At 45.4% G+C, this 27,694-nt stretch overlaps 2 protein-coding genes across 4 annotated transcripts; one reads left to right on the forward strand and one right to left on the reverse strand.

Annotated features, from left to right (window-relative positions):
- On the forward strand, positions 1 to 5,500 carry FICD (FIC domain protein adenylyltransferase). Of its 2 annotated transcripts, XM_016208738.2 has the most exons (4): positions 1 to 64; positions 713 to 894; positions 1,181 to 1,537; positions 2,790 to 5,500. In XM_016208738.2, the coding sequence occupies exons 3-4, from the start codon at positions 1,237 to 1,239 to the stop codon at positions 3,863 to 3,865; spliced, it is 1,377 nt and encodes a 458-aa protein (XP_016064224.1). In that variant the 5' UTR covers positions 1 to 64; positions 713 to 894; positions 1,181 to 1,236; the 3' UTR covers positions 3,866 to 5,500. The 2 variants fall into 2 exon arrangements, with proteins under 2 accessions (XP_016064224.1, XP_087684641.1); XM_087828515.1 differs by having other exon boundaries at positions 12 to 894.
- SART3 (spliceosome associated factor 3, U4/U6 recycling protein) lies at positions 5,481 to 27,694 on the reverse strand. 2 transcript variants are annotated; one of them, XM_016208737.2, is made up of 19 exons: positions 27,380 to 27,694; positions 25,662 to 25,788; positions 25,278 to 25,382; positions 24,194 to 24,378; positions 23,007 to 23,058; positions 21,621 to 21,745; positions 17,480 to 17,635; positions 16,664 to 16,802; positions 16,106 to 16,213; positions 15,345 to 15,422; positions 15,163 to 15,221; positions 14,064 to 14,173; positions 12,969 to 13,081; positions 11,966 to 12,042; positions 11,207 to 11,369; positions 9,097 to 9,551; positions 8,418 to 8,570; positions 7,380 to 7,570; positions 5,481 to 6,722 (listed from the first exon to the last, which is right to left on the reverse strand). In XM_016208737.2, the coding sequence occupies exons 1-19, from the start codon at positions 27,689 to 27,691 to the stop codon at positions 6,548 to 6,550; spliced, it is 2,883 nt and encodes a 960-aa protein (XP_016064223.2). In that variant the 5' UTR covers positions 27,692 to 27,694; the 3' UTR covers positions 5,481 to 6,547. The 2 variants fall into 2 exon arrangements, with proteins under 2 accessions (XP_016064223.2, XP_016064222.2); XM_016208736.2 differs by having other exon boundaries at positions 23,007 to 23,112.

Raw genomic sequence — 27,694 nt, forward strand, 5'->3', positions numbered from 1 at the left:
GATCAGAAACCTAATCGGCCCTTTCCGGCTCCTGGAGGCCTAGCACCAGGAGCAGCCGGAGCAGGTGCACAGGGCCTGGTTGTGGACAAGGGAGAGGGGAGGACTCGGGCACCTTGGATCCAGACGCACTAGGGATTCGTTCCCGGTGCCTCTGTTTACTCCCCGCGGGCCTTCTGGGAACTGACTGACCCTGTCTGTGTCTTGTTTCCCTCTGTAAAACGGAGCTGGGGTAGCTTTCCTTCTTAGGGTACTGAGGGGTAAGCGAGATAACGCACGGCTAGCACCCAGCTCAATGCTCAGCACACCATAGTTGCCCAATAAATGCTTATTGTTAGCATAGTGGTGCTTGCATACCTGACCCCTCCTCTCCCACTGCCAGCCTCAAGCACAAGCCCACTGTCCCAGAGGGCAAGGGGTCACTAGCCCTGGCCCACACCCTGAGTTCTTTTTGAGATGCTCCACTGCCCTAACTCTAGGTGGCATCCCTGCTGGACAGTCCAGAAAAGGAAGGAAGGCCAGAGAGGGGATTGGTATAGTATCAGGGTGAGGGCAGGAAGGGATGGCCGACCATTTGGCAATAAATCAGGCCACCAAATAGTTGTGCTTATGGAAGAACGGGCCTCAGAACTGCCTTAGCCAATCCTGGAGGGGGGGGGAGGGACGCGGTATCTGTGTGTTATTTTTGTCCTGGACACTCAGTGTTTGGTTTCAGAGGCTGCAGAATTTGTGATGAAGGAAGGAGACTTTAGAGCCACGGGGGCCTGAATTCAAGTCCTAAGGCTGCCACTTGCTCACTGGGTGACTTCCGGCAAGAGACACATCACCTCTCTGAGGCTGTTTCCTCATCTGGAGAGTGGGGTGACAGCTTCAGCTCCTGTTGAAGGTTGCAGGAGGGTATGTATAGGTCCTTAGTGCTTAGCACAGCTCCTGGCACACAGTAAGTGCTTAATAATGCTGGGCAACTAACTGCAGCATTACTTTTTTCAGACATACCACCTGGAGGTGGCACCAGTCCTTCCAGGTTGGCACCTCCCCATTTAGATCCACTCCTAGCTTGCCCCCACCCTTAGGCTTTAGTGAGTTAGGCACCGGAGTCTCCAAGCCCTAGTGGGAGTCAGAAACGTGTCCTAAACATACCAGTTCCCCTGCCTCATCTCCTACAACTCTCGGTTCCTTTCAGATCCAGCTCTCTCAGACGACTGTGGGTATGTGCAAGGGGCCCACCCCTGAGTCCAGATGATACTCATGCCGATGGCTTCAATGATGGCCGTGGCTGAACCAAAATGGGTCCCAATCTGGGGCCGCTTCCTGTGGGTGATGCTGCTGAGCATGGTGCTGGGGTCCTTGCTGGCCCTGCTGTTGCCACTGGGTGCCATGGAGGAGCAGTGTTTGGCCTTGCTCAAAGGCTTCTACCTGCTCGGGAGCAAGTTGGACAGGGCACAGCATGCCGTCACCAAATGTACCAGCCCATCCACAGAACTCAGTGTCACCTCCAAGGATGTGGCACTGCTGGGGGTCAAGACCAAGTCCTCTCCAGGTAAGACAGAGTAGCTCTCTCTCAACTCTTGGTTTTTGTTTTTGGATTATGCCATATTTTATTTATCTGTCATTTGTGTTGTTTACACTATTTAAATTAAATTTATTGGCGAAAACATTGGTTAATAACCTAAGTTTTAGGTGTACAACTTTATAATACATCTGTATACTCTATTGTGTGTTCACCACTCGAAGTCTAGTCCCCTTCCCTCACCATATATTTGACCCTTTGACCCTCTTCATCCCCCCAACCCTTTCCCCCTTTGGGAAGCACCATTCTGTTGCCTGTATGAGTTTTTGTTTTGTTTGTTCATTTGTTGCTTTGTTGTATGTCCCACATATGAGTAAAATCATACAGTTCTTGCCCTTTTCTGTCTGACTTGTTTCACTTAGCACGCTCCTCTCAGATCCATCCATGCTGTGGCAAATGGCAGTATTTCATCTTTTTTATGGCCGAGTAGTATTCCACATATGTACGTGCCACCTCTTCTTTATCCAGTCTTCCATCAAAGGACACTTAGGTTGTTTCCATGTCTCGGCTACTGTGAATAGTGCTGCAGTGAACATAGGGGTGCATATGTCTTTATGAATAAGTGTTTTCAGATTATTTGGGTACTCAGAAGAGGGGTTGCTGGGGCATATGGTAGCTCTGTTCTTCATTTCGAGGAGCCTCCATACTGTTTCCATAGCGGCTGCACTGTCTGCATTCCCACCAGCATCCTCTCCAACTCTTATTTCTTCTCTTACTGATAACAGCCATTCTAGCAGGTGTGAGGTGGGAGCTCATTGTAGTTTTGATTTGCATTTCCCTTATAGCTTTGCCTACATGTGGAGGCAGGAAGGGAGATGCCTTTTCCTGGAGGGAAACTGCCCTGCCCCCTTACACTGCAGGCTGCGGCACTTCACCGCTGGAGCCACAGTGGGTGCTGAACCTCGTCTGTCCTTCCATCCCGCCTCCCCTACTTCCCACCTTCAGATGTTCCTACACGTGGATCTTTCAGACGCATTTGTGCGTTGAGCAGAGGATTCTTCTCCCCCAGGAGGATGGCTCTGGGGACAAATGGGAAACAACCAGACTACTGCCCGTAGAGCTCCAACACGTCCATACATATAGTGGTACCGTGCATGCTGAAAAGCCTGCCTAGAACGAGCCCTGAGGCCGTACCTTCCCCGGGCCCAGCACAGTTGACAGCTCACCTGAGTGTTCTTTGCCACTCCCTGCCCGCCCTGACGCTTCTTTGGCTCTTTTCTAGCCGCTAGGTTGGAAGCCAAAGCAGCTTTGAACCAAGCCCTGGAAATGAAGCGCCAGGGCAAGCGGGAGAAAGCCCACAAGCTCTTCCTGCACGCCCTGAACATGGACCCCGACTCCGTGGACGCACTCACTGAGTTCGGCATCTTCTCCGAAGAAGAAAAGGACATCATCCAGGCGGACTATTTGTACACCAGAGCACTGACCATCTCACCCTCCCACCAGAAAGCGCTCATCAACCGGGACCGGACGCTGCCGCTAGTAGAGGAGATCGACCAGAGGTACTTCAGCATCATCGACGACAAAGTGAAGAAGGTCATGTCCATCCCCAAGGGCAACTCCGCGCTGCAAAGGGTCATGGAGGAGACGTACTACCATCACATCTACCACACGGTTGCCATCGAGGGCAACACCCTCACCCTCTCGGAGATCAGGCACATCCTGGAGACCCGCTATGCCGTGCCGGGGAAAAGCCTGGAGGAGCAGAACGAGGTCATTGGCATGCACGCGGCAATGAAGTATGTCAACACGACACTGGTTTCCCGCATGGGCTCCGTCACCATCAGCGACATACTGGAGATCCACAGGCGGGTGCTGGGTTATGTGGATCCCGTGGAAGCTGGCCGGTTTCGGACGACACAGGTCCTTGTGGGACACCACATCCCTCCCCATCCTCAAGATGTGGAAAAGCAGATGCAAGAGTTCATACAGTGGCTCAACTCCGAGGATGCTATGAATTTGCACCCGGTTGAGTTTGCAGCCTTGGCCCATTATAAACTCGTTTACATCCACCCCTTCATTGATGGCAATGGAAGGACCTCACGCCTGCTGATGAACCTCATCCTGATGCAGGCGGGCTACCCACCCATCACCATCCGCAAGGAGCAGAGATCCGAGTACTACCATGTACTGGAAGTCGCCAACGAAGGCGACGTGAGGCCATTCATTCGCTTTATTGCCAAGTGTACGGAGACCACCCTGGACACCTTGCTCTTTGCCACAACAGAGTACCCTGTGGCACTGCCGGAGGCCAAACCCAACCTCTCTGGGTTCAAGGAGACGCTGCCTGTGAAACCTTAACCCTTTAAACCCTCCCTTGGTGATGGGACTTCCGGGGGAGAGAAAAATCAACTTATCATTTCTAGAAACCTTGTCACCTCCCAAAGCAAAAGGAGACAGATAAGGAACTTCAACACTTTACCTCCAAATGTTTTTTTAGTTAAAACAGAAAAAAACTAAATTATTAAGCCTTGTCGCTAAGATAACTTATAATTCAGACAAGTTATTTATTTTCTTCTTTTGAGCCAGTAAATGTGTGGTGTCTGCCAGCAGTGCTAGTGGCCCACTCTTGTGGTCATCCCAGCAGGTGTTGGGGGTACCAGTGCTCCTTGTGTGACCAAACCAGGTTCTGGGGAATTTGCACTAAGGTGGGGAGAGGCCAAGACCAGGACGAGGTCCAGAGACACAGGACTGACTCCTCCCGGTCTTTCCGCGAGACTGGCCGAAAGGTTCCGTGCCTCTACCTGGGATATCAGCACTCCCAGGGAGAACCTGGTCCCGTTTCTGAGAAGTGATGGAAAGCTTGCTTGCTTAGAGGTTTTTGCTTTCCTACGGAGAGATTAGTCCTGTGGCTAATTCTTACTGGCCAGGCAGACTTCTGAGATATAAAATGAAATGAGTATTGACAGCATTTCTGGTTCAATACCTTGCTTATTTCAGGGAAGAGCCATAGTTTGCAAACTCCAGTGTCAGGGGCTATTTTTCCATAAATTAAGAACAGGGGAATGGTCAGGTCAGCATGGTTTTTCTTTGTTGATGTTGCTCTCACTTCATTTGCAGCAACTCAGAGCAGATGTTTTAGTCTGAAAGTTCCCTGGGTTTTCACCAAACAGCTGAATCCTGCTGTCCATCAGGTACTGTGCAGGTGGGCAAGTCCGCCTCACTTAACCCCCTTGAGTTTTACATGAGAAAACAAATGCTGTGTCACCACCAAATAAGCATTGTGGTAGTGAGAGCTACAATGTACTGAACCATGAAAAACCTTTGACCACAGCTGGGACATGTCCCTTTTGTCATGCATTTTGATTCACTTACCTGACCCCCACCTCTGTACTGTCCAGCATCCCCTCGGGGAAGCAGAATAGATTGCCTTGGAGTGGCCTTACTTTTCTAACAATTTATAAAATGTGTGTAATACGGCCAAGCTGTCCTTCTATGGAAGTAGAATCTCTTTCAATCACATGTGGCACAGGTGCCAATATGATTGCTGCTATTTAGTGAGAATGGACAGAGCCCGTGACGTCTACCACTGTGCTGCACTTTGTCAGTGTCTGAATGAGGGTGAGAACATCCAGGGTTGTCTCTGATTTGAGAATTCAGATCCTGATAGTAATGAGGTCACTGCTCTTATGTAGCAAGTGTTTAGTTATTTAATTATATAATAGGCACATTCAGAATGGTTTTCTGAATTAAGGAAGATACGTGTAAAGATGTATGAAATGCCCCAAGTGATAGTTATTCAAACCTTTAAAGAAAATATTTTCATACTTTATGCTGCCATAAGGTATTTCTTAACCTTAAATCTTCTATTGTCCTGGTTTCATAAGCACACCAAGGAAGCCTGACGTGCGTGCTTGTTTGTACTATAGAATTGGCACTTTAGCTATATGTGAAGGATATCATTTTAACAAATAACTGACTCTAATAAAGTATTTTATTGTATTAAGTGCCTGAGACTTTGCTTATTCTACAAGAGATGGTCTGTCCCATTTGTCAGGAGGATGCAGGAGGGATTTTTTCAGGACTTCAGCCCTATTCTTTATAAAGTTTAAAGCTGAAGACACACCATAGCTGAAAAGATTTAAATCAAAGTGACCGTGGGAATCTGACTTACAAAAGTTCTATTTACACATCTGTTACGTAAAGCAAGGTACACGCATTTCAAAACACATCCATATCTGAATGCACAGCTGAGTGCCATTCTGCAAGAGGTTTTTAAGAGAACTTCAGTTTAATAAACAAAGCTAAATGAGGAAAATTTAAGTTTGCACTTGACACGGTATTTAAACAAAACCAAAGAGCTGAAACTCAATATTTAGACAAAGAACACAGTCCACTATCCACTAAGCAAAGAGAATGGTCCATAGCAGATGGCACACAGAATGCCTATATAAAACAAATGTCACAAACATTTTGCTTTCAGGAAACATAAAAGAATGGGTTGACATGTCATTTACAAATACATAATATAAAAACACATAGCCCCCTTGAACAAAATCCCATCAAATATTTTTTATGTGACTCCCCCTATCCCCGCCCCTTTACTAAAATAGGCCATTCTGGTGAGTTACTAGCATCTACCGTTTTGTCTTTTAAAAATTAAAAGAGTGACGGGCACATGTACTATGCAGAGTGTAAGAGAAGTGTCTTATAAGAAGGGGCCCCCGTTGGCCGAAAACATTTGGACAAGTGTGTCTCAAAACGATGTGTCCAAGTTTCCTCCCGTTTCTCTTAAAAAAAAAATCTTACAAACTACACTGGGTGCCCAACCTGTGGAGTGACTGTTTTCCTCCTGTCACCCTCAATGTGAGGGAACACTTAAAGCCTCTTTCCTTGGACCCCACTCCCTTTCTAAACCAGGGGAAACCAGGTGGCCACGCAGGCGCTACCCCAGGCCCTTTCATACCCAGGGTACAGCTGGGTGAGGACAGGTGGTCCTCCCAGCCAGCATGAAGTAAGGCATCTCCCTTCTCTGAGTCCCGTTCACTTTCTCAGAAGCAACTTGGCAAAATCAGCGTTGGACATCTTGGGAGCCTCCGTGGCCGCCGAGGTGACTGCTGGCTTCGGGGCAGGGCCATTCTCGGCCTGAGCTACTGCAGTGCTCGGGCGGTGCAGGGCGCGAGGCAGCAGAGAAAGCTGGGTCCTTCCCTTCCCCCGCCTGGAAGAGCAAACACTGAATGTACCCTTTTGAAGCAACAACTTGTGGCCCCTGGTTCACTGGTGAAAATAAGCCAGGAGTGTCTAAATCACCCGAAGTCTAAGGGTGAAAACAACTAGAAGGATACAACAAAGACCACATCTCCTTGACTGACCAGTAGGTAAAATCACATGAACTCCTTTGGCCGCCTTCCCAACTTTGGCAGGGCCCAAACCTGTGCAATAGTCACCCAGGGGTGGGTAAAGATGGCTGCAACCTTTCAGACCTCACCCAGTCAGTCACCTGGCAGTTGTGCTGGGTCACCCATCAGGGAGACAGCTTTCACACAATGACAGCCAGAGCCGTAGATTACCCTGGCCAGCATCTGGATGTCAGGCTTTGTTTAAACATGGATTCAACTGGGAAAGAGGACTTTAAAGTAATCAGGCTGAGAAAACTTGACCTTATATAAATCACAAGTGTAAACTGGCAAACACTAGGAAGGGTTCCACTTCTAGGCTTGCTCTCTGCAGGGACATGCTCTGACACCCTGCTCTGGTGACTACAGCAGACAGCAGGCCCTGGCTTTCTGTCCTACTACACTGTGCTAACAGGAAATCAATTCACCATGGTGCTGGCCAGGACAAAGCCTGCACTGGCTAGCATGCCAACACTTACGCTCCATACATCTGCCGTGGCACCATGGGGCCACTTGGTCCTTTCCTCGCTTCTGGCTTCTCTGGAACTTTCCTCTGAGGGGGGTTGCTGATGGCAACTTTGATGACGTTCTCTTTGATGGTCATGCCATCCATTTTCATGACCGCCTGCGATGCCTGGGATTCATTTTCATACTCCACGTAGGCCAGGCCCTGAAAGAGGCCAGAGCCAGGTCAGGTGCTGTAGAGCCAGGGCGCACTTCCTCCCTGAGGCTGGGGGGCCAGGGCAAGGCAGGCACCCCATCAACAGGTGACCTTCCTCACCACTGCCATCCTTTGTCTATAGGTTATTTCCCTGCCCTATTCTTTCATTTCTGTAAATGACTACAACTTCAATAGCCTTTATAAGTTCAGTACCTCTGTGCTTGCTCCAACAGAAAGAAAAAAAGAGTAAGACAGACAGACCCGTATAAATGCAGCAAACGGAGCAGCAACCCAGGTTTGCCCCAATGCCTGTGCCTTCATGCCCCTCCCCCCCCTTTTCATATCATACTCTTTAATTCCCTTAACCTTGATAAGGTGAGGGGGGAAGAAAGGTAATCCAAACTCCTGCTTCATCAACACTACTCAAAATGTGGTGCAAAGAGGACTTAGTAAGAGTCTGAGAAGGGGCTGCAAAGAAAGATGTAACAGGGAATCTGGTGGAGGGGCCTGGGGAAATGGCTGGAGGCCTCATGAAAAGGAGCCTGGGCAGGAGGGAGGAGAGTGCAGAGGGTGGCCCCTCACTCCGAAGCCCCACAGGCTGGGCTCTGCACTGCACTCCCCTGCGAATTCATGGTAGTTTGTGTTGTTGAGGTTTTTTTAGTACAATGAACTACAAATAGGTTAATCTGACTCCAAATGCAAGTAGAGCCTAGTATGCCTATCCTATTAATTTATTTGTTTCTTAGCAAACAAACTAGGAGCCCACTCTAGAACCCAATGACCTCTGCAGAGACGCAGAGCTGGGTTCACTCGAGCCTCAGAAGACTAAGAGCTGGCTGTCCACTCCAATGCTGACCTTTGGTTTGCCAGCCCGGTTGGTAACCAGCCTGATGTCCTTCACGGTGCCATGTGCCTTACAGATCTCTTCGAGTTCCTCTTTAGTGCAGGAAAAAGGCAAACCCGAGATAAACAACTTGTGTTTCTCCAGGGCAGTGCTGTACCTGAACACCTAAGGAAGAAAAGAGGGGAAAAACCAACAACTCGAGGCCCAACCCAGCACACCAGCCATGTTCCAGCTGGCAACAGCCTCATCTACAGGCCCACGTCCCAGCCGGGCAGACCAGAGCACACTCTGAGTGCTAGGAACTGTTAACTGGGGCACCCGGGCATGTCAACCTCTCGAAGCCCCCACTTCCCCCTCTGTAAAATGGCAAGAATGAAAGTAACTAATCTCAGAGTTTGGGGGAGGATCCATGAGGTAATACAGAAAACACTTAGCACAGTCCCTTGTCACTTCTATGCACTCAATGGACAGTCGTCATTATCACAATTCATTTTATGATCAATTATCAGCTAATGCAGCTCCAAGTGACCGAGCCAAGTCAGACCTCAATTAACCAGCTCAGAGCAGACCCCAATTAATGTGGTATTCCATGTATATTTAAAATACTAGTTGCTGCCCGGAAAAAAAAAAAAAAGTGTTTTAGTCAGCCTATACCAACCCTGCGTGAAAGGCATTCTTTTTTTCCACATACCTTAAAATCAGGATTTTTGCTTTTATCCACACAGGGGGAAACAAACATTGGCCTCCCGCCTACATTCTTCCGGTCCAACTCCAGTGCCTGCTGGGCCGATTTCTCCTCTTTAAACTCCACATAGCAGTAGCCCCGGAAATCGCCCCGGTTGCTAAAGATGGGGCGGACCTCAACCACTTCCCCACAGGCCTCAAAGAGCGGCCGGAGCTTCACGTCCGGCTCCTCCATGTTGTAGGGCAGGTTGCTAACAAACACGGTGATGCTGTCCTTGCTGCTGTCATGGGGCACCTTGGGCAGGTCCCTCTTCAGAGCAGCTGCCCTCTCCTTCTGCTTTGAGGAGGAGGCGACGTCTGCGGATGCGCTTTTCCCAAAGAGTCCCATTTCAGCCTCCAGGGCTGGTGCTTCTGCAGCTTGAGGAACGCTGTTCTCAACCCTTCGCCGTTTGGAAGGCTGATCTACAGGTTGTCGGGAGAAAAGCAACGATTACTTGTTTCTGCTCTTCACCGAGCTGGTGCATGTAGTGTTCTTCCACTGTGAACAGCTAGTCTGCAACAGCGGCACATGGTTGACACGCGCTCCACCCCGCAGATCTGCACGCACACCTGCCAAGCCTTTCTTGGCCCACCAGCTTGGCCCACTACTCTTTGGACCCTGATTACATCGGGTAAGTGGGTTGAACCAAACAGAAGTGGTAACAAGTCCTCACTGCCTACATTAATTATATAAAAGGTCAGGGAGTCTAAAAAGTACAGCTGACAAACTCCAAGGCCCCTCTCCTAAAAGGCCCAGGTCAGCAAGGGCAGGATGGGGCTTGGGAGCCTGTGTTTACACAGCACCTTAGGTGACTGAAGTGTGCGCTTCACATGTGGGCCACACTTTGGAAAGCTCTGCAAAGGGTCTATAGTTCCTAAAAACTTCCACTGTTGCCTCGTGTCCTTCAAGAGCTGAATGACATTCTACTCCAACCCATCTCCCCATTGTCTCGAGGCACGGCACTGAACCCAACTGGCGCTGGCCCCCCACTTCCAGACCCTTCCACCACTTTCCCGCTGTTCCTGATGAAGTCTAACCCTGCACGCTACATTCAAGAGCTTCTCTGAGTGGGGCCCAGCCAGCTGGCCTGCCTGCTGCTCTAGCCACACCACCCATACTTGGCCGCCAGCATGCATTGGGGCACAAATCCAGCTATCTGCTGCTCAGAGAAAATGCCACGCTGTTTTGTTCCTTGTGCTTTGCTGACACCGGCTCTGACTAGCTTCCCTTCTTTTTCACTTGACAGTTACATTCCTCCCCCAGGTTCCGAGGTGCATGCATCACTTCCCCATGACCTCTTTCTTGCAGGGCACTGACCCCACTAGTGCCTTCTTTGACTTCCACCGTAATTCACACCTACTCTGCCATAGTCCTGATTACGCACCACTGCAGTCACGTAGCACATTAGCCTTATCCTGCTAAACCAGGAACTCTGAAGGGCAATGAACTACTGTGGTCATCTCTGAAGGCCCCAAAAAGGTGTGCAAGAAAAGTCAACTGAATGATGACTCCATTACTATTTCCCTCTGGCTGACAACTTTGTACTAGGAAAACGTATCGAGTTATTCAATGTTAGAGACAATTCTTTACCTTGACTGGCTTTGCTGAAATAAATCTGACCCACACCTGCCCATTCCTGAAGTTGCAGGGTTGACAGAAACACTGGCTCAAAAACTCTACCATGTCAAAACTACAGGTGGGGACAAAAAGAAAGGTGTCCATGCAGGGTGGGGCTGGGCAATGGGCAATGGTACGGGACACTGGACCCTGAGTGGGGTGAAGGGACGTCCACACATGGGACAGGCACAGCTTGGGGTATGGGAGCCCGAGCAGGGTGAGGAGGGCACCTTACAGGAGGGCAGTGGAGGCAGCAGTGCAGGCAGTGGAGTGCAAGACTCTGTGCAGGGCAGTACCTGGCACAGGGCACAAAGGTGGTTAGGGACAGGAAGGGTGATGGATGGGGCATCATGGCAGCAACTTTTCTCAAATGGTTCAAGAAAAAAAGTTCTCTGTACTGTTTTTTCACAACTTCTCTGGAAGGCTGAGATGTTCCAAAACAGCTTCTGAAAAGCTTTACCTTCTTCATCATCGCCCCACTCCTTCCCATGGCTTTCATCTGCTCGGGGCTTCTCTGCGCCTCTGGCCTTCCTCTTCAATGCTTTCTTCTCCGCCCGGGCCCGCTTCCGGTGCTCAGCCTTTTCTTCTTCTTGCTGGGCAAGGGTGGCTTCCTTCTCTGCAGCCTGGAAAATTGGGCATATGATGCATCGCTTGACACAGTGATGACATGAAGTCTACTGCCTTGTGATGAGAGGCGAGATGAAGGGAGTCAGGGAACTCAGTACCCAAGTGACAGGATGAGATCATGAAGAAATGAGGGTGTGCTCACAACTTCCCCCGCCAGCACTCTTCCAGCCCCTCAGGAGTCGGTCTCTCAGATCCACAGTGTGTCTCACAATAGCCCCAGTAATCACTCACCAAGAGAAAGGAAATAATCTATGAAACTGGGACCCTAATTGGTTTGGAGGTATTCATATTCCAATCAGTAGGCTGAGTGAGGCTCCTTTGTATTATTTTTTTGTCTATTCTAGTAAATTTTAGGGCCAAAATTGCCCTACTACATAAAAAAGTATTTATTGTTGGGGCTAAAGTTTAAAGCTGTTCTAAAAAATAATACAAGACTAGTTTAAATATTGATGCAAATATTTCATAATAAATACTCTCTAAGTAAAAGATACACTTTTTAGAAAGACCTCAAAGGTTTTGACAAAAATTATTCATCCCAAACACAAAATAGCCATCAGAGGGTCCCAAGACATCAAATAAACAGCATCATTACCTTAATTCTCTGCTCATTAACACGAGCTAACCGAGTTTCAGTTTTCTGAACAGCTATATCCCAATCTTCTAAAGTACCTTGACAGAAAAAGAAGCAAACTTTCACTTTTAGGTTTTTGAAAGATATAATAATATAAGATGTTCTTAATTTTCATTTCCCCACACTCCAGAAGAGCTCTCTCCCATCAGACAATAAGAACTGGAGAGTCGGCTCCCCGTTATAAGACGATTTCATTAGGTACACTTGAAGTTTTAGAATTCCAACAGTCCTTCCAAACCTTCCAAGGTGTGTGTAAAAGGTTCCTTCTTTTAGAGAAGAGACCTGAAAACCAGAATATGGTCTACTGTGGGTGCTACCAGGCAGATTATGAAAACATCCCAATGTAGCAGGTAGAAGACGTGTATATTAAGACATTTGAAGAGCGTCTCAAGTGATAAATGTTGGAGTGTTTTGTAATTTGTTGTTTGGGTGTTTGATTTTAAGTTGAGGGGTTTCCACCCAAAATCCAGACCAATGCCCATGGATAAAATCTCTCTTTTCCTACTGGAAACTTAATATTGAGGCTCTAAACTTCGGCAGGCAATGCACGCATTAGTCGTCTGCCTCTCTCTACTCCTTTGACGTGATGTGCTCAAGCAGAAGGTCTCAACTGGAGTGATCTTGACCCCAGGGACCATTCAGCAACATCTGGAGTCATTTTTGGTTGTCATGACTGGCGGCAGGGAGGAGTGCTAGTGGCACCTAGTGGGTAGTGAGGCCAGGGATGCTGCTGAAGATGTTCTCATGCACAGGACAGCCCCTCCACAAAGAATTCTAAAAACCCACACTAGAACTAAACAATGGAGAGTTCTCCTTGGATCTGGAGAGTCTGAGAGGGTTCAATCTCATGGGGAGCACCACGATGTGACAGTCAAGTCACAGAGCACCACTCAAGGGGCTGTAGCCATTACACAGTCTGTCCTTACAGGCTCCAAGCCAGAAGCAGAGAGCTGAGGGTCCCCACCTTCTGTCCTCTCCATGGTGAGCAACACTTCACAGACGTGCTCTGGGTAGTCACTGGTGCACTGGACGGCCCGGTGCAGAGCCTTCCTGCAGTGCTGGGTGTCACCGTGTGCCCTAGGGCAGAAAGCAAACAGGTGCTGCCACCAGGACAAAAGCAGAAGGCACACAAGGGAGGGGCAGTCTTCTCACAGGTTAGAGCCACAGGATCAGCAGCTCTGCACAGGAGCCTCTAAGCTTACAGCACTCTCCACATAAAGCACTTCTGCACACCAAGTATAACGGTTGTTTGTTGCAAGAGAAATACTGGCATTGTCCAGGCTGCAATCTAAACTAGTTCTCATGGAACACCATTTTCACTTTCTAATATGGTAAATATCAGAGTCTTAGATAATTCACATAAACAAAAGCTTGGGGGGGCCCACCTCAAATTTTAAGAGTGCCAAGGGTTCAGAGAGCAGAAAGTTTGAGAACCTCTGGCCTAGAGGAAAATTCAACAAGCTTTAATAGTGTCACTTCTGGGGGTGGGATTATAGGAACTTTCACATTCTATGTTCAAGATATATTGAATAATAAAGGTCATATTCTTTATGTTTTCCCCATGTTATCAATATTACTGGGCATATCTTATTTGTTTAAAGTAATTTTAGATTTATAACAGGTGCACTATAACTGCATTTTCATGTTTTTAAACATGTAAGCTGCAAAGAATATACTCAAACAATTAACTAATGGTGGTTATGTCTGGGTCCATGACTGTAGATAATTTAGGGTCTTTTCCTCTATGCTTTTTAGTATTTTACACTTTTATATATATAAAGCAAATGTAAAAAATAAACAGCTCCTAAAAGTCAAATAAAACATTCATGTCTGAAAGTCAAAATAAACAAACCAAAAAAATTAAAGAAACACATAGCTATGATAGCCCAGGCACAAAACACTATGCTTGGTTCTCTAGCCCCACTCACTAATGAAAGAGGCAGGATGAATGAAGGAGGTGGCCCACTGCAAAGAGCAAGCCCAAGACGGCAGAGGTCAGCCAGAACTGAAGACAGGTCACTCCTGATAAAGCTCTGCCGCCCCCATCCCAGGTCCTTACCTTTCCAAGTTGTAATACTCAAGCCACATGTTGGCATACTTGGCGTTTCCTTTGGTCATGATGATATCCCAGAGCTCCCGAGCCTTCTGCATATTATTACACAGTCGAGCCTAAAATGCATTAGGAGGCTCAGTTAGGAAAGCACCTGAACCTCATGACACCAACACCCATTCCAAAACACACTTCAGAGACATGCCTAAAAAGCCACCCCCTAACTATCAGTGACATAAATCCCTGGACATTCCCTAGGCCGCCCTTCAAGGTAACAGGCCCAGTCAACCACTGCAGTCTTTCTGCAGTGACAAGCCCCATGTTGTCTGCCTAGATCTCTAGTTCAGAACAACGAGTGGGAGTCCATGGGCACTATAACAGTACTAGCTAGTTGCTTCGTTTTTATTTTTATCAAACTTAGTTACAAGTGGTTAATTTGAGAGGCAGTGTAGAGAAAGAAAGTCTGACCTAGAAGCAAATGCCAGCTCCTCCACTTACCAAGTGGCTTGGGCAAGTTGCTTAACCTCTTTGAGCCTCGGTTGCCTCATCTTTAAAATAATTACAACACAAACATCCCATGCAGAAACTATCTGGTAAATGTTTCTTTGACCTGACTCCCTCTCAGAGAATAAAACATTAGAATGTTACAATTCTATAAGCTGATGACCAAGGGCAGGTTCCATGTCCTACTCCCCCTGGGGTCCTTGGTCCAGTAATAACATTCAACCCATTATCTCCTGTAATTATTTATCAAATCATCTGTCTCCCCCGCTAGATTAAAGCCTTACTAGTACAGGGACATGTCTACCTCATTTCTCCAGCACCAAGTAAAGTGCCTGGCAAACAGCACACACCTAATGCTCTCATGAATGAGGTACTGAGCCATGGAGAGAAGTGCATGAGTGAACACCTGGCATTCAGACATCTGCTGCACACCTTCCTGGGAGCTAATATTTTCACTAAGATATAAACAAATGTGCATCAAGCTAGGTAAATAACACGAGTCCCCAGGGCCTAGACCATCTGCTGGGACTCAACTTCTGCCACACGATTAGACAAAGGTCCCTCAAAGTGGGTGAAATCCACGAATTTGTCAAAAAACATTTACCTCGATCCTGGCCCAGTTCTGCATGATCATGCAGCTTGGATCCCCACTCTCATTGAAACCTTTAAAAACAGAATTAGTCAAAATCAGAAACTACTTTAGAGACAAAGAGCCTCTGCCTGAAAAGGCACAACTGAGAACAGGAAATGCAAATGGACAAAGCAGGAGGTCGGAGCCACACTTACGTTCTTCCACCTCCTGTTTCAGATACTCCAGAGCGCGAGCGAATGCGGATCTCAACTCTTCCAGCTCTTTACTGGAGTCTGGAAGGAGAGGCTTGGCTTTATGAAACCATGTACATCATCTTTTTCTTTTTTTTTTTAACCCTACACTGAAATTCCCAAGGGCCTGTTAATGCACCTGGCATCATGCTGGGGACACAGAAATGAAACTGCGAGCCCCTGCCCTCATCACACAGTGGAAGAGAGACAAACTGGAGTAGAGCACAGCACGAGCAGAACAATGACAAGAGTGGGCACAGGGTGCCATGTGGGGTCTGCTCCAGCCAGTGGAATGGCTAAAAGGCCACGTGCATGAGCGTGCAAGAACGTTAGATGGGGGGGATTGTGGTTGTTATTCTTTTTAAGGGGGAAAAGGAGAAAGGAATGTGAGGTTGAAAGATTTAATAGAAACACAGCAGTCTTACTCAGAGAACTATTTTGGATAGAGAGAAGGGAGAGAGGAGAGAAATACAAAATGCGACCGAAGAAGCTGGTAGATGCCAGCATAAAATATAAGGACCATGACTCCCTTCCTTTACAATCCACAGCATGACTTGTTAAAGACTGAAATAGCTAAAACATCTGGGCAGGGTTGGGGGGGAGTTATCAATAGCTGCTCTAAAACATTTGTCCAATCACGAGGTATTTGCGCAACTAGGACATCTCACCAACAGATATGTTAAGAAAAAGCACAATTCTGACATAAAGCACATGAACTTACATACCTTGTTTGAAATCAACCCTTCTCCTCAGGTAATCAAGGTACGCTTGCCAAATCTCCACATAATCAGTGGCCTGAATGAAGCCAGCACTCAAAGCTTTCTCAAAGGTCACTGGAATTGAAGAAAAAGACAGGGTTTGTGGCCAATTCAAAGAGAAACTAATATAAAGTTATCAAGATTATAGTAAAAACCTCTACTGACTATAAAATACTGTATGATCTAACATCATAATAAGATGCAACAAAGTGAAATGAGCTAGAGAAACATTCAAAAGAAAAGCTACTACAGCAATGCACAAGCAGTGTTCTAGAAAAAGCATAAGAGTTCCAGGTCAAGTAAGTTTGGAGAAAAGAGTCCTAGAAGTTCACAATAAATATTAGCATGTTAAAAAGCTCTAAGCAGCCAAAAATACAACCAGTTTATCTCCCATTTAGAGCCCTTTTTGTCACTACTACCCACTATCCCAAAGGACACCCTGGGAATACTGACAATGACTTCATCAGAACTCTAGCTTCTAACTTGTAACAAAAAGCTCTGGTCTTCCCACAGAAACATTCGCACCAGAAATCATTTGATGATCAACTCCATGTCTTTCCATGGCCAAGAGGTACCGACTCCATAGGGCAACTGTCCAGGGGCAGTTTCTAACAGCACGACTATGTACAGATAAAACCAAGTCCTTTACTTTCAGCTGCCGATCCTATAATAAAGAATTCCAGGGTTAGGAGATAAAATTGTATGGTTAAGACTTCACCATCCACAAGACATTTCCAGCACAACCAAATGACAAAAGAAATTTCCTTAGAAATGTCTCTTGGGATTGGTTTCTTCAACAAAGAAATCACAAGGGGTGTGGGGGAGATGAGAGGTGCAGAAGGGAACCTATAGATTCAAGTAGCCTTAAGAGCATCAGCCAATCCTAATATCTGGATCTTGTTTGGATCCTGATTCAAATCTTGTATACATATATATTGAAATATGTACTAAGGAAATGGGATTTCTAGCTTTAATTTACAATAACATGGAATGAGGAAAGTAGGTAAGAATACAGATGAAACTACATTAGTGCCGTTAGGTAATTGTTGACACTGGTGATGAGGATGTGAAGTTTCATTTGACTAATCTGTCTACATTTATGTACATTTTTCCCATAATAAAAGGGTAAAAGAAAAAATCTGTTATAAAGTCCTCAATAGTAAGACTACGCAATTTTTTTAGTTACTGATCAGTTTAAAATAACCTGAAACACTAGAACTTCCTAAGTGAGCTGACAAAGGAGGAGGAAGGGAAAACGAGGACGAGCAGAGATGAGCAGCGTGCAACCAACTTGGATTCAAAACTGGTAAAAATAAAATGAAATCAGAATAGTCATCTTACTAGGTACTGACTGTAGCGGATCCATAAGTCTGGAACGAGGCAGTTCTCAACCAGGGCACGCTCAAAGATCAATTGAACACGAGCAGGGTCACCAACTTTCATCTCAAAGTCGATGTATGCTTGATATTCGGCCAACCTGGGTGCCTCTGCTTCCAACTGCGACACAGAAGAATGGCAATGAAGCTGAAATAGCTGCTTGATACTATCAGGAAGCACAACACATCTGCATATTCAACTTTGGTGAGACCAGCTACACCAAGATAAGAATCACCAATCCCCTTCTCAGAGCCTCTGCACCCCGGGGTCTACAATTTGATGGGCAGAGTGAGAGTCCAAAGAGCCCTTCATGGCAATAGCTACAAAGGCTCCTTAAACCCGTTTCTAAATCCATCCCTAGACTACAGGGAATTTATATCTCCCATCAATCAGGAACTGAATGAAAGAGAAACACCTTTGCCAATGACCAATGCGAGCCATTCTTCCAAAACAGAAGTTATTTTCATGGCCTACTGAGTGGAGAGAAAGCAACCACACTGGAGTAACCTGGTGCCTTGTGCTAGTTCAAGTTTCTCTTCCCAATAGCAGCCCCTGTCAGAGTACAGGTATATACAAAAGATAGAAGAGACTATGCTGAATGTTTACTGATCCAAAGATGTACAATCAAATGCCTTTTTAGACAAACTCGTCTTATTCAACTTGTCTTCTTTTCAGCCACTCTCTGCTGATAGTCAAAACAAAACTGAACTGGCTGAGGATGTCATTAATGAGGCCTTGTGAAATAAAATTACATACAAATCACTTACATGTAAAAAAGGGAGAGAGTGCACACGTGCACTAAACATAGAAACATAGAAAGATGTCTTAGAGCCACCGTTCCTAGTAATAATGACAAATTAGTTACCCAGACACACTGTACTACTGAAAACAACTAAAACTGCTGGATTAAATACAAAAAGAATCTTGAAAATCATCAACAAACTGGTAAAGAAACAAGAAACACTAAGGACAAGATCTAAGTGAAGGTGGTTAAGCCAAGTGAAGGTTAAGCTTTTGTTGGCTCAAGATACATTAAGACTTTGATCTTCACAACAACCCCAGAGGAAGGGATCATTACTATCCCCATCTTACACTCAAGGCAAATGAAACACAAGGAGGCTAAGTACTAGCACAAATCAGGGAGCTACTATGTGGCAGAGCTAAAATTCAAACTGGAAAAAGCCTGGCTCTCCAGTTTGTGTTCTTACTCATTAGGCCATGAGACCAAAATCAAAGCCAAGAAGCCCAACAAAGCACAAGGGGGATAAATACAGAGATATCCACAGCTGGACCTCCTGTAATGGAATTGCAGAACATCAAAACAAACCAATGAGGTATTAAAATCAGCTAGAGAAAAAATAAGGATTACCGTCAAAGAAGCAAGACCTGATTTTCCAACAACAAAAGAAGCCAGGAGACAGAAAGATATATTTAATTGCTGAGACAACACAACTGTCAGTCTAGAATTCTACATCCTGAGAAACTAATTTTCAAAAAAGAGCAACAAAGTAAAACCTTTTCAAACAAACAAAAATTGAGAAAATCTGTTACTAGCAAACGTCCAGTGTGGGAGACTCTAAAGGGTGGACTTTAAGCAACAGAAAAGTGAATCCAGAGGAAAGATCTAGGATACACAAGGTAAGAGGAAAGAAAGCAGGACGTGCATGTAGTAAATGTAAACAAACTAGATTGTATGATGCAAAATTAATAATGATGCCTGTGGTCAAACAAAAAGGCAAGAAATACAAGATAACAAGAGACTGAGTCTGAGGCACAGTAAATGAAGCTGAAAGTATTCTAAGGCCAGAAAGGGGGGGAAAATGCCACTTACAAATAATATTGTAAAAAGAAAAAAACTACAAATATTGTCAACACAGAAAACCCAAAAGAATCCATAAATTACTTTAAATTTTATTGATTTTTCAGAGAGAGAGGAAGGGAGGGAGGGACAGGCAGAGAGAGAAACATGGATTTGTTGTTCCACTTATTTATGCATTCACTGGTTGATTCTTGTATGTACCCTGACCAGGGATAGAACCTGCAACCTTGGCATATCAGGATGACACTCTAATCAACCGAGCCACCCGGCCAGGGCATAAATTATTAATATTAGTAAGAGCCTAGCTAGAGTAAAAATATTTTTTAAATTACATTTTATATACCAAAAACAATTAGAAAAGAAAATCTTTAAAAAGGTATTTTTTAATAGCATCAAATACCACGTTGAAATGCATCTAAAAATGTGTTCAGCCCGGCAGGGCGTGGCTCAGCAGTTGAGCATCGACCTAGGATCCGAGATCAAGATTCAATTCCTGGTCAGGGCACATGTTGCGGGCTCAATTCCCAGTCGGGGATGTGGAGGAGGCAGCCGATCAATGATTACTCTCTCATTATTGATGTTTCTCTCTCTCTCTTTCTTTCTCTCTCTCCCTCTCCCTTCTTCTCTGAAATCAATAAAGATATATATATTTTTTAAATAAAAATAAAAATGTGTTCAAGACACCAGATGAATTTATAAATTTATAGAACTTTACAAAAAGACGAGGCCAATTTTAAATAGCAGAAGCCTATACCGTGTTCATAGATTGGGAGATCTGACATTTAAAAGGCGTAAATTCTTCCCCAAATTGATCTAAAGATTCAACTGAATTCCAATTAAAAATCCAAGTTTTTTTTAATAGAACCTGAAAAGTGATTCTAAATTTAATGAAAGCATTAAGAGCTAAAGAAAGCCAGGATCTCTTGAAGAGAACAAAAAGGAAGAGACTCATGCTACCTAACATCAAAACTTATAAAATTATTATCATCACGACAATGTAATAGAAACCAGTTGGATGGCACAGAGGCTGGAAATAGACTCCCACATAAATGGACAGCTAATCTATGACAGATGTGGGGCTGCATGTGAGTGAGGGGAGGATATCAGAATCAGTACTCGACCAACTGGTTCTCCACATGGAAAAATGAAATTGGACCCTGCTTCATACCATACACAAAAACCAATTCCAAATGGAGGCCAAACATAAAATACAAAATTGTAAACTTTCAGAAGAAAATAGAGCTCAGTATATTAATGACTTGGGAGTATGGAGAGATTTCTTAAATGTAACAAAAGCACAAACCATAAGGAAAAGAACAAATGCAATTAGATTAAAATTGAGACTGGTCATAAACTTGGGGGAGGAAATCTGCAATACATGCAACTGAAAGGAAGAATTAAGTTCGAGGACCCCCACAAATCACTTAGGAAAAAAGATAAACCAAACGTAAAATGTGTCAAAGACATTTCACCACACAGGCACTTCACCAAAAAAGAAAATCTGAACAGCCAATAGATGTGAAAAGATGCTCAACTTCATTAGTAATCGAGAAATGCAAATTAAAACCCTCGTTTCAGATTCAACAGATTGGCTAAATTTAATTATGTCAATATCCAAGGTTAGCAAAAGCAATGAGAAATCTCAGCTACAGCTGGTAGGAGTGTAAACGGGTAACCTGAGTAACAGCTCCATTCCTAGGTATACACCTAGAGAAACGCTCTTTCATGTGCACCAATGGTCAAAGCAATGCTGCTGCTCCCAGCAGGACACTGGAAACAACCCAACTAAACATGGACCAATTGTTTACACACGAAAAACTTTATAGAAAAACAAATAGGCTGCAGCTATACTTATCAATGAGTAAAACCCCAAAACATGTTGAATGAAAGAAAATATACAGCACGATTCCATTACATACAAGTTCAAAAACAAAATTTAAACAATGTATTAATTAAGGATACGTTCATAGGTTGTAAAACTATAAAGAAAAGCAAGGGAATGAGTATCACAAAAGTCAGGAAAGTGATTACCTCTCGGGAGAGGGAAGAGGAGGCAATCGGAGAGGGGCACATAGGAGGCTTCTAAGGTACTGGCAATGTTCTATTTCTTAACCTGGGTGGTAGGTACATGGATGTTCACTTTATTATTAGTATGTAAACTGTAATACACATTTATACACTCTATATATTTCACAATAAAACAAGTTTTAAAGATACTGTTTTAATTGCAACTACCGATTAGGGAAAAGTTTACAGAGTTTAGTGTGAGAAAAAGCCAACACTTACCAGTGCTTCTTCATAGGGTTTATATTTCTCCAACTGCTGCAGTGCTTTGTTATAGTTCTGAATTACCGACTCTGGTATTGGGTCTTCCGACCACTCTTCATACTCTGCAAATGTCGCCTCCATATCTATTGAAAGATGGATTCAGCTCCGTGGGTCTTGCCATTGGGTTTTATCAATTCAAAATTAGATTAAATCATGAGACTTGAGCGCTACTAACACCTCCCACATCTGTGGCCACAGCAGCTCTTACTGATCAAATCCTGAGCTCTTCTGCTGAGTTCAGGCTTGGCCTTAAGACTGTCTCAAAGTACTGTCCCAGGCAGTCCTACCAACTAATCAATCAGTCAGAGTTAATGAAACTAAGAGCAATGCTTTAATAACTTACCTGGCACTTCCCAGGTTCTAACCCATCACATCCATTAATTCACCTGATCCTCACAATCCTGTGAGGTAGATTCTACTCTGATCTCCATTTTTCACTGAGTGTTACATCAATTGTCTATAGAAAACAGTAGAGCAAGGTTTTGAACCCAGGCAGTCTGACTCAAGTTCATACTCTACTCACTATGCATACTGTCTCATGCTGGTATGTGAAATGAAATCTACAAGCCAGCTCCATTTTAGCCTTTTCTGCATAATACCCAAAGATTCAACTAGAAAGACACTTTATAATTTGTTAAATCAAATCCAAATAAACTATAAAGTAAAAAGAGAAATAACGCCTGGGCTCAAGTGAAGTTGTCCAGAGGTTCTGAGGGTGTACAGTACACACTATGCCTAGGGAACAAACAAGATGGCAGCACCCAACTCCTCCCATGCTCGGAAAAATGTTCCCAGTGTGGCTCATGCTCAAGCTCAAGCTCCAGAACCTCAAAGGCTTGGCTTGCCAAAATATATTCCCCAAAAAAGAGAATCCTTACCAAACCTCCAAGAAATTCAGATATGAACACTGGCAGTCGACAGTGCTCCTGAACCAGATCACCCACAGAAGAATGGTATAAGCCCATGTAAACTCCCGTCATGGGGGAGGTTACTCCTCAAGGGAAAACGTTCAGAATGGAACTCGGATTCAATCCAGTTTCCCCAGAAAATGCAGGGAATCGGTTTCCATATTCCTTTCAGGGACACCCCCATGTCCCCTTCCCCACCGCCTCTCCAACAATGTCATAACTGGGACTTCTTGCCTCCGACCCTCATAACCCACTTGAGCATTAGTAATTCAAGATATATTTTTACCAAGGGACTCAGCCAGTGACACTGTCCAGGGAGAATAACACCAGCCACATCTATCTCACGGGATGCTGGGAAAGGCCTAATTCCATGACATACCCCAAAGCATTTTAAAAACCAGGAAGGGCTGGCTCTTGGCATGTCAGTTTCTCTTACCGTAGAGTGGGATCGCCAACTGTCGCCGGAAGAGACTGTGCACTTTCTCCAGCTGTGAATCAAAGGTTTGTTCCCAGTCAAAAGGGGAAAGGAAGCCAGCCATGGGCTAAAGAAGCAAATTCGTAGTAAATGACAAACTTTGGTTCTTCTTACCTCAAAAATTATTTCAACACATTTTTAGTTCAAACTAAAAAAAATGTATGACCTCTTACACATGAGGTATTGTGTCAAATACTGCAAGAGGTACAAAAATAAGTTACATGTGCTACGAGGTGCTTACGATGGGGAGAAAGCAAGAAGGAATATAAGAAAGGTATCCAAATGACTAACTATAATGAGGCAGAATACTATAAAAGCAAAGAATCACGAGTATCAAAGTGGTGCGGCTTGCTTTCAGCTGGTGTTTAAGCAGAGTTTTGCTGTTATGAAGGAAGAAAATCAGGAAAGCCTCCTGGAGCAGCTGGTATTTGGGATACGTCTGCAGGCTCTCCATAGGTAGAGAGGAAGAAAGTAACTCCCAGTTGAAAGAACATCATGAGTAAAAGTATGGTGGCCAGGAAGTGCAAGAATGTGGGGAGGAGAGTGAGGGAGCAGAGCCCATAAAGGGTTATGTCTGATACCAGAAAACCACATGTCAGCCAAAGGAGTCAGCCAAAGGAGTCAGCCCTGATGCCTCAATAAAGCTGAAGGCATCACCACCAATTTTTCAACATAATCCAAGAAGGGACTGGGCTACTTTAATAATGATCTATTACAGGGCTTCGCTGTGTATCAATAACTTTGTGTGCTCCCACACAAACACAATGAAGAGGGACCGTAAAATTCTATAAATTGTAGTCTAAAAAATGCAATTATAATGGGGACAAATCTCAGTGACTACTGGACATGTTTTTGGAGGGGGGAACGTTAGTGACACGGTCATTCTTATTCTCTACCCTAGAACCAGTAACTAAAACAGCAGTATTTTTAAATATCAGGAACAAGTCACCGGTCATGTGCTTTACAGTCAAAGAAATCATTCTTGCTCGTCCACAAAGATTACTGATTTTGTTTTACTGCCCGCACACTAATGGATTGGCAAAGACCAGTTTATTTTTATTAGCATGTTCTTCCAAGAGCACTTACAAAAACAGCCCCAACTATTCAAAGGCAAGCACTAAGCACTGGCACGAAGACAGGGAACTCACCCGGGCAGCTTCCACAATCGCACTTTCGAACTCCCGATAAGCCTCCCAGATGGCCAGTCCTTTGGTCATATGTAAACCGACGGATGACAGAGCCCTTTCAAACACAGAGCGGACTTTCTCAAGGCCACCTTTCTGACCAATCCCACCGACTGAGTACTGGCCATACTCTAGCCAAATGTTTGGACCTAAAAATGAGAAATGTTCTATTAGTTCACAATATGAAATACCCAAATATCAAAAATAATGCATAAAAGAAATGTGCGCACCAAAAAAGTATTCATGCAAAAAGGTAACAGCATCATCAATAAGCATCCCAATTTACCTGTACTAATGCTACAATTTCCTGTAAATGCATAATTATTTCAAAACAAGAAATTTTAGATTTTTTGATATTTAAAAAATTCTGTCCAAAACTTCTAAAAACCTATTCGATGTGTAAAAGGTTAGTCGCCTGGAAATAGCATGTAAATTCTTCCTGCCAGATAAATGCTAGGAGTATATTCATCCACTTACTACATATATTTCTTCTACTTGTACAGACAGACCTCACAGATACTGCAGGTTCAGTTCCAGAACCCCACAATAAAGCAAATATCAAAATAAAGAGAGTCACACACATTTTTTTGTTTTCCAGTGCATAGAGAAGTTACATTTACACTATACTATAGTCTATTAAGTGTGCAACAGCATTATGTCTTTAAAAATGTACATACCTTAACTTAAAAATAGTGTACTGTTTTAAAATGCTATCATCTGAAAGTGTTGGTAACAATGGTGCCAATAGGCTTGTTCAACACAGGGTCGCCACAAACCTTCCATTTGTAAAAAAAAAACAAAAAACAAAGCACAGTATCTGTGAAGTAAAACAGCTAACTGCAATACCATGAGGTATGCTTATATTTAAAACCAAGTATCTTCAACTGAAAACCACCAATAACAATAATAGCTGATCTCAAGTCTTCCTAATTGCTAGGCGAATGCTCTCTTTTCTGGGTAGTAGCATCTCACAACACAACCCATGACAGCAGAGACTGATGCGGGGTGACAAGGAAGACGCACTTGAAAAGGTCCACAGGGAACTTACATATGTAATCCTTCACAGCTTTCTCAAAGAGGTCGTACACGTGCTCTCTGTCCAGGCCGTCCAGGGCCATGCTGATCTCATCATGCAGCCACTCCAGCCAGAGCTCTACAAAACAACAGCGCCTCTTGCTTTACCACCTCCCTCTCCAAAGGGCAGTCGGAAAGCAGGAATTTACTGCTAGTCACCAGCATGCAACGTTTCATCCCTCTTATACAACCTGGCACAGTTCACAGAAATTCAATTCTTAAAACCTGCACCAACCACAGAAGTTTAGGGCTCCAAATAAAATCAAATCACTAAAATCAAAATATCCTGTACCTGCTGGGCACTTTCTATTTTGCAAATTCTGTGTTTACAGAAGCAGCCTGGCTGGTAAAGTGTTACCTTCAGTCAAAGGGAAGATCTCGCTCATCTTCTGGCGGGCCGCCCTCACTTTAGTGAGCTCCCCTTCCAGCCGGAGCAGCCGGATCAGGTCCACGTGGCAGTTGTAGTCATAGACGTTGATAGACAGCTAAAACAAAAAGAAACAAGTTGAAATTTAAAATGCCATCATCAAAATAACTTAGCTTTTTTCACCACTGGTGACAACACATTTCTGTCACAAACAAAATAAATGTGCTATCTGGGAAAGTCTCTGAAACAGAAATGAAACATTTAACCCCCAGGAAAAGGAAGAAAAAAAAAATCAATAAAAGAGGCTTTTTATAATACCCATAAAGTTCCTTCCAGTCCGTTACAATTCCATTAAGAACACACTTGGTTCTCTCTGAAATACAGAAAAACTTCTAATGAAACAAACAAACAAACAAACACAAACTGTGACCTTAGGCAAGTTATTAACTTTGGGAAGTCTCCATTTCCTCAAAATCAGAGCTCAATCAGCACTGACAAGTGAGTACACATGCTGGTCTATTCTGGCCTCAGAACTTCATCCACAACAAAGGATGCTTTAAACAAAGAGGCGGCTTGGCCAATGCACAAAGTGATCTGCTAACAGATTTCCTAGCTCCCTAACGGCACAAACTGCACCTGGGGGGTGCAGAAATAACACAGAGGCCTTGTGAAAGAACACATGCTACCACCACGGGAAAGTCGGGGAAAGGCGAAAGGCGAAAGGCGAAAGGGGAAAGGCGAAAGGGGAAAGGCGAAAGGGGAAAGGGGAAAGGGGAAAGGGGAAAGGGGAAAGGGGAAAGGGGAAAGGGGAAAGGAGCAGGCCTTGGCATGACACCTACTAGTGCCCTGTCCACACAACTTTTCAAAAAACCGGCCACTCCTCTCACCTCTTCGGGCCTTAAGGTGAACGCAGGTCCTGCCGTTGCTAGCCCTGGGAGACTAACCTTCCCTCCAGGTTTCCCTGCCCTGCCCCTTTATAAACACAGGTAGCCCCTTTACTAACCTTTCTCAAATTACCCCAATTTAAATGTGCCCCCATTTCCTGCTGGGACCCTGGATGACACTGGCGCTGACGGACTGGAGATCACGTTACTGCCAGGTGCCAGGCAGCTGACTCTAACTGCCGCTGTGACACATGACGAAGGAGCTGCTGCTCCGGGTTTACGGACGAGGCAGCCGAAGCTCAAGGGGATGAAGAAATCCGCCCGGGCGCACACAGGTGTGGAGCACCCGCGGCTGGCGCGGAAATCTCTCCCTTCCCATTCCCATCGCCACCCTCAAGGTCAATCTAGTACCTCCTACCACGCCGTCGCTCCTACGGGAAAAACAAGCCCCCCTCCCCCCCATGAAAAGGCTTTTATTCCCGCTGCTGGACATAGCTGAGCGCCGCGGTCAGGGGGTGGGAGCTGGGAAGTCGGTTCAGCGTTCAAGGCCCGACTCCCCACTTGCAAGAAGCATAACCTCGAGCAGGAGAATTTTTCCTCGCGTCAAAACGGGGGATACACTGCCGCCCCGCTGGGTCGCTGCGAGGATTCAATGGGATAAGCCTCGCAAAGCACCAGGCAAGCGGTGAGCGCCCCGAGGGTGGGAGCTCCGGTGATTCCTAGCGGTTCTGCGGCTTTACGACCGCTCAGGCCCGGGGAGGAGGAGCCTGAGGGAAGGCGCCCGCTGCCCACCCGCACCCACGCACCCACCCAGCCCCGGCGCACCTGCTCCTCCAGCCGCTCGATCTCCAGCTGGTTCTTCTCCTCCTCTTCGTCGTACTCCCACTCGTACTCGCCGGGGGAGCTCTCCGCGGAGGAAGCCATGGCGTACTCATCTCCATCGCTCTCACTCACGCCTTCCTCCTGCTGGTCCCACGCTGGCCCCATGGCCTTGTACGTGGCAGCGGCCACAGCCCGCGTTAACACCTTGCTCCTAGTCCTACCCGACTTAACCTCATCCTCCTCGCCCTCAGCCTCGGGCCCCGCCTTGGGCTCGGCCTCCGGTTCGGAAGCGGAGGCTGCGGCCGCCGTCGCCATCTT

Source organism: Miniopterus natalensis, chromosome 20 (genome assembly GCF_054644295.1).
Source record: "Miniopterus natalensis isolate mMinNat1 chromosome 20, mMinNat1.hap1, whole genome shotgun sequence".
NCBI lineage: Eukaryota > Metazoa > Chordata > Mammalia > Chiroptera > Miniopteridae > Miniopterus > Miniopterus natalensis.

What these genes read in the sequence shown, in the direction of transcription:
- SART3 (XM_016208736.2), bottom strand. Translation starts at nt 27,691, where the DNA reads ATGGCGACGGCGGCCGCAGCCTCCGCTTCCGAACCGGAGGCCGAGCCC. An exon ending in AAGGGTTGATTTCAAACAAG is followed by an intron (nt 15,423 to 16,105) that starts GTATGTAAGTTC and finishes CTCTCCTTCCAG; the next exon opens with ACTCCAGTAAAGAGCTGGAA. An exon ending in GTGGGGCGATGATGAAGAAG is followed by an intron (nt 9,552 to 11,206) that starts GTAAAGCTTTTC and finishes GACAACCTGTAG; the next exon opens with ATCAGCCTTCCAAACGGCGA.
- FICD (XM_016208738.2), top strand. Translation starts at nt 1,237, where the DNA reads ATGATACTCATGCCGATGGCTTCAATGATGGCCGTGGCTGAACCAAAA. An exon ending in CAAGACCAAGTCCTCTCCAG is followed by an intron (nt 1,538 to 2,789) that starts GTAAGACAGAGT and finishes GCTCTTTTCTAG; the next exon opens with CCGCTAGGTTGGAAGCCAAA.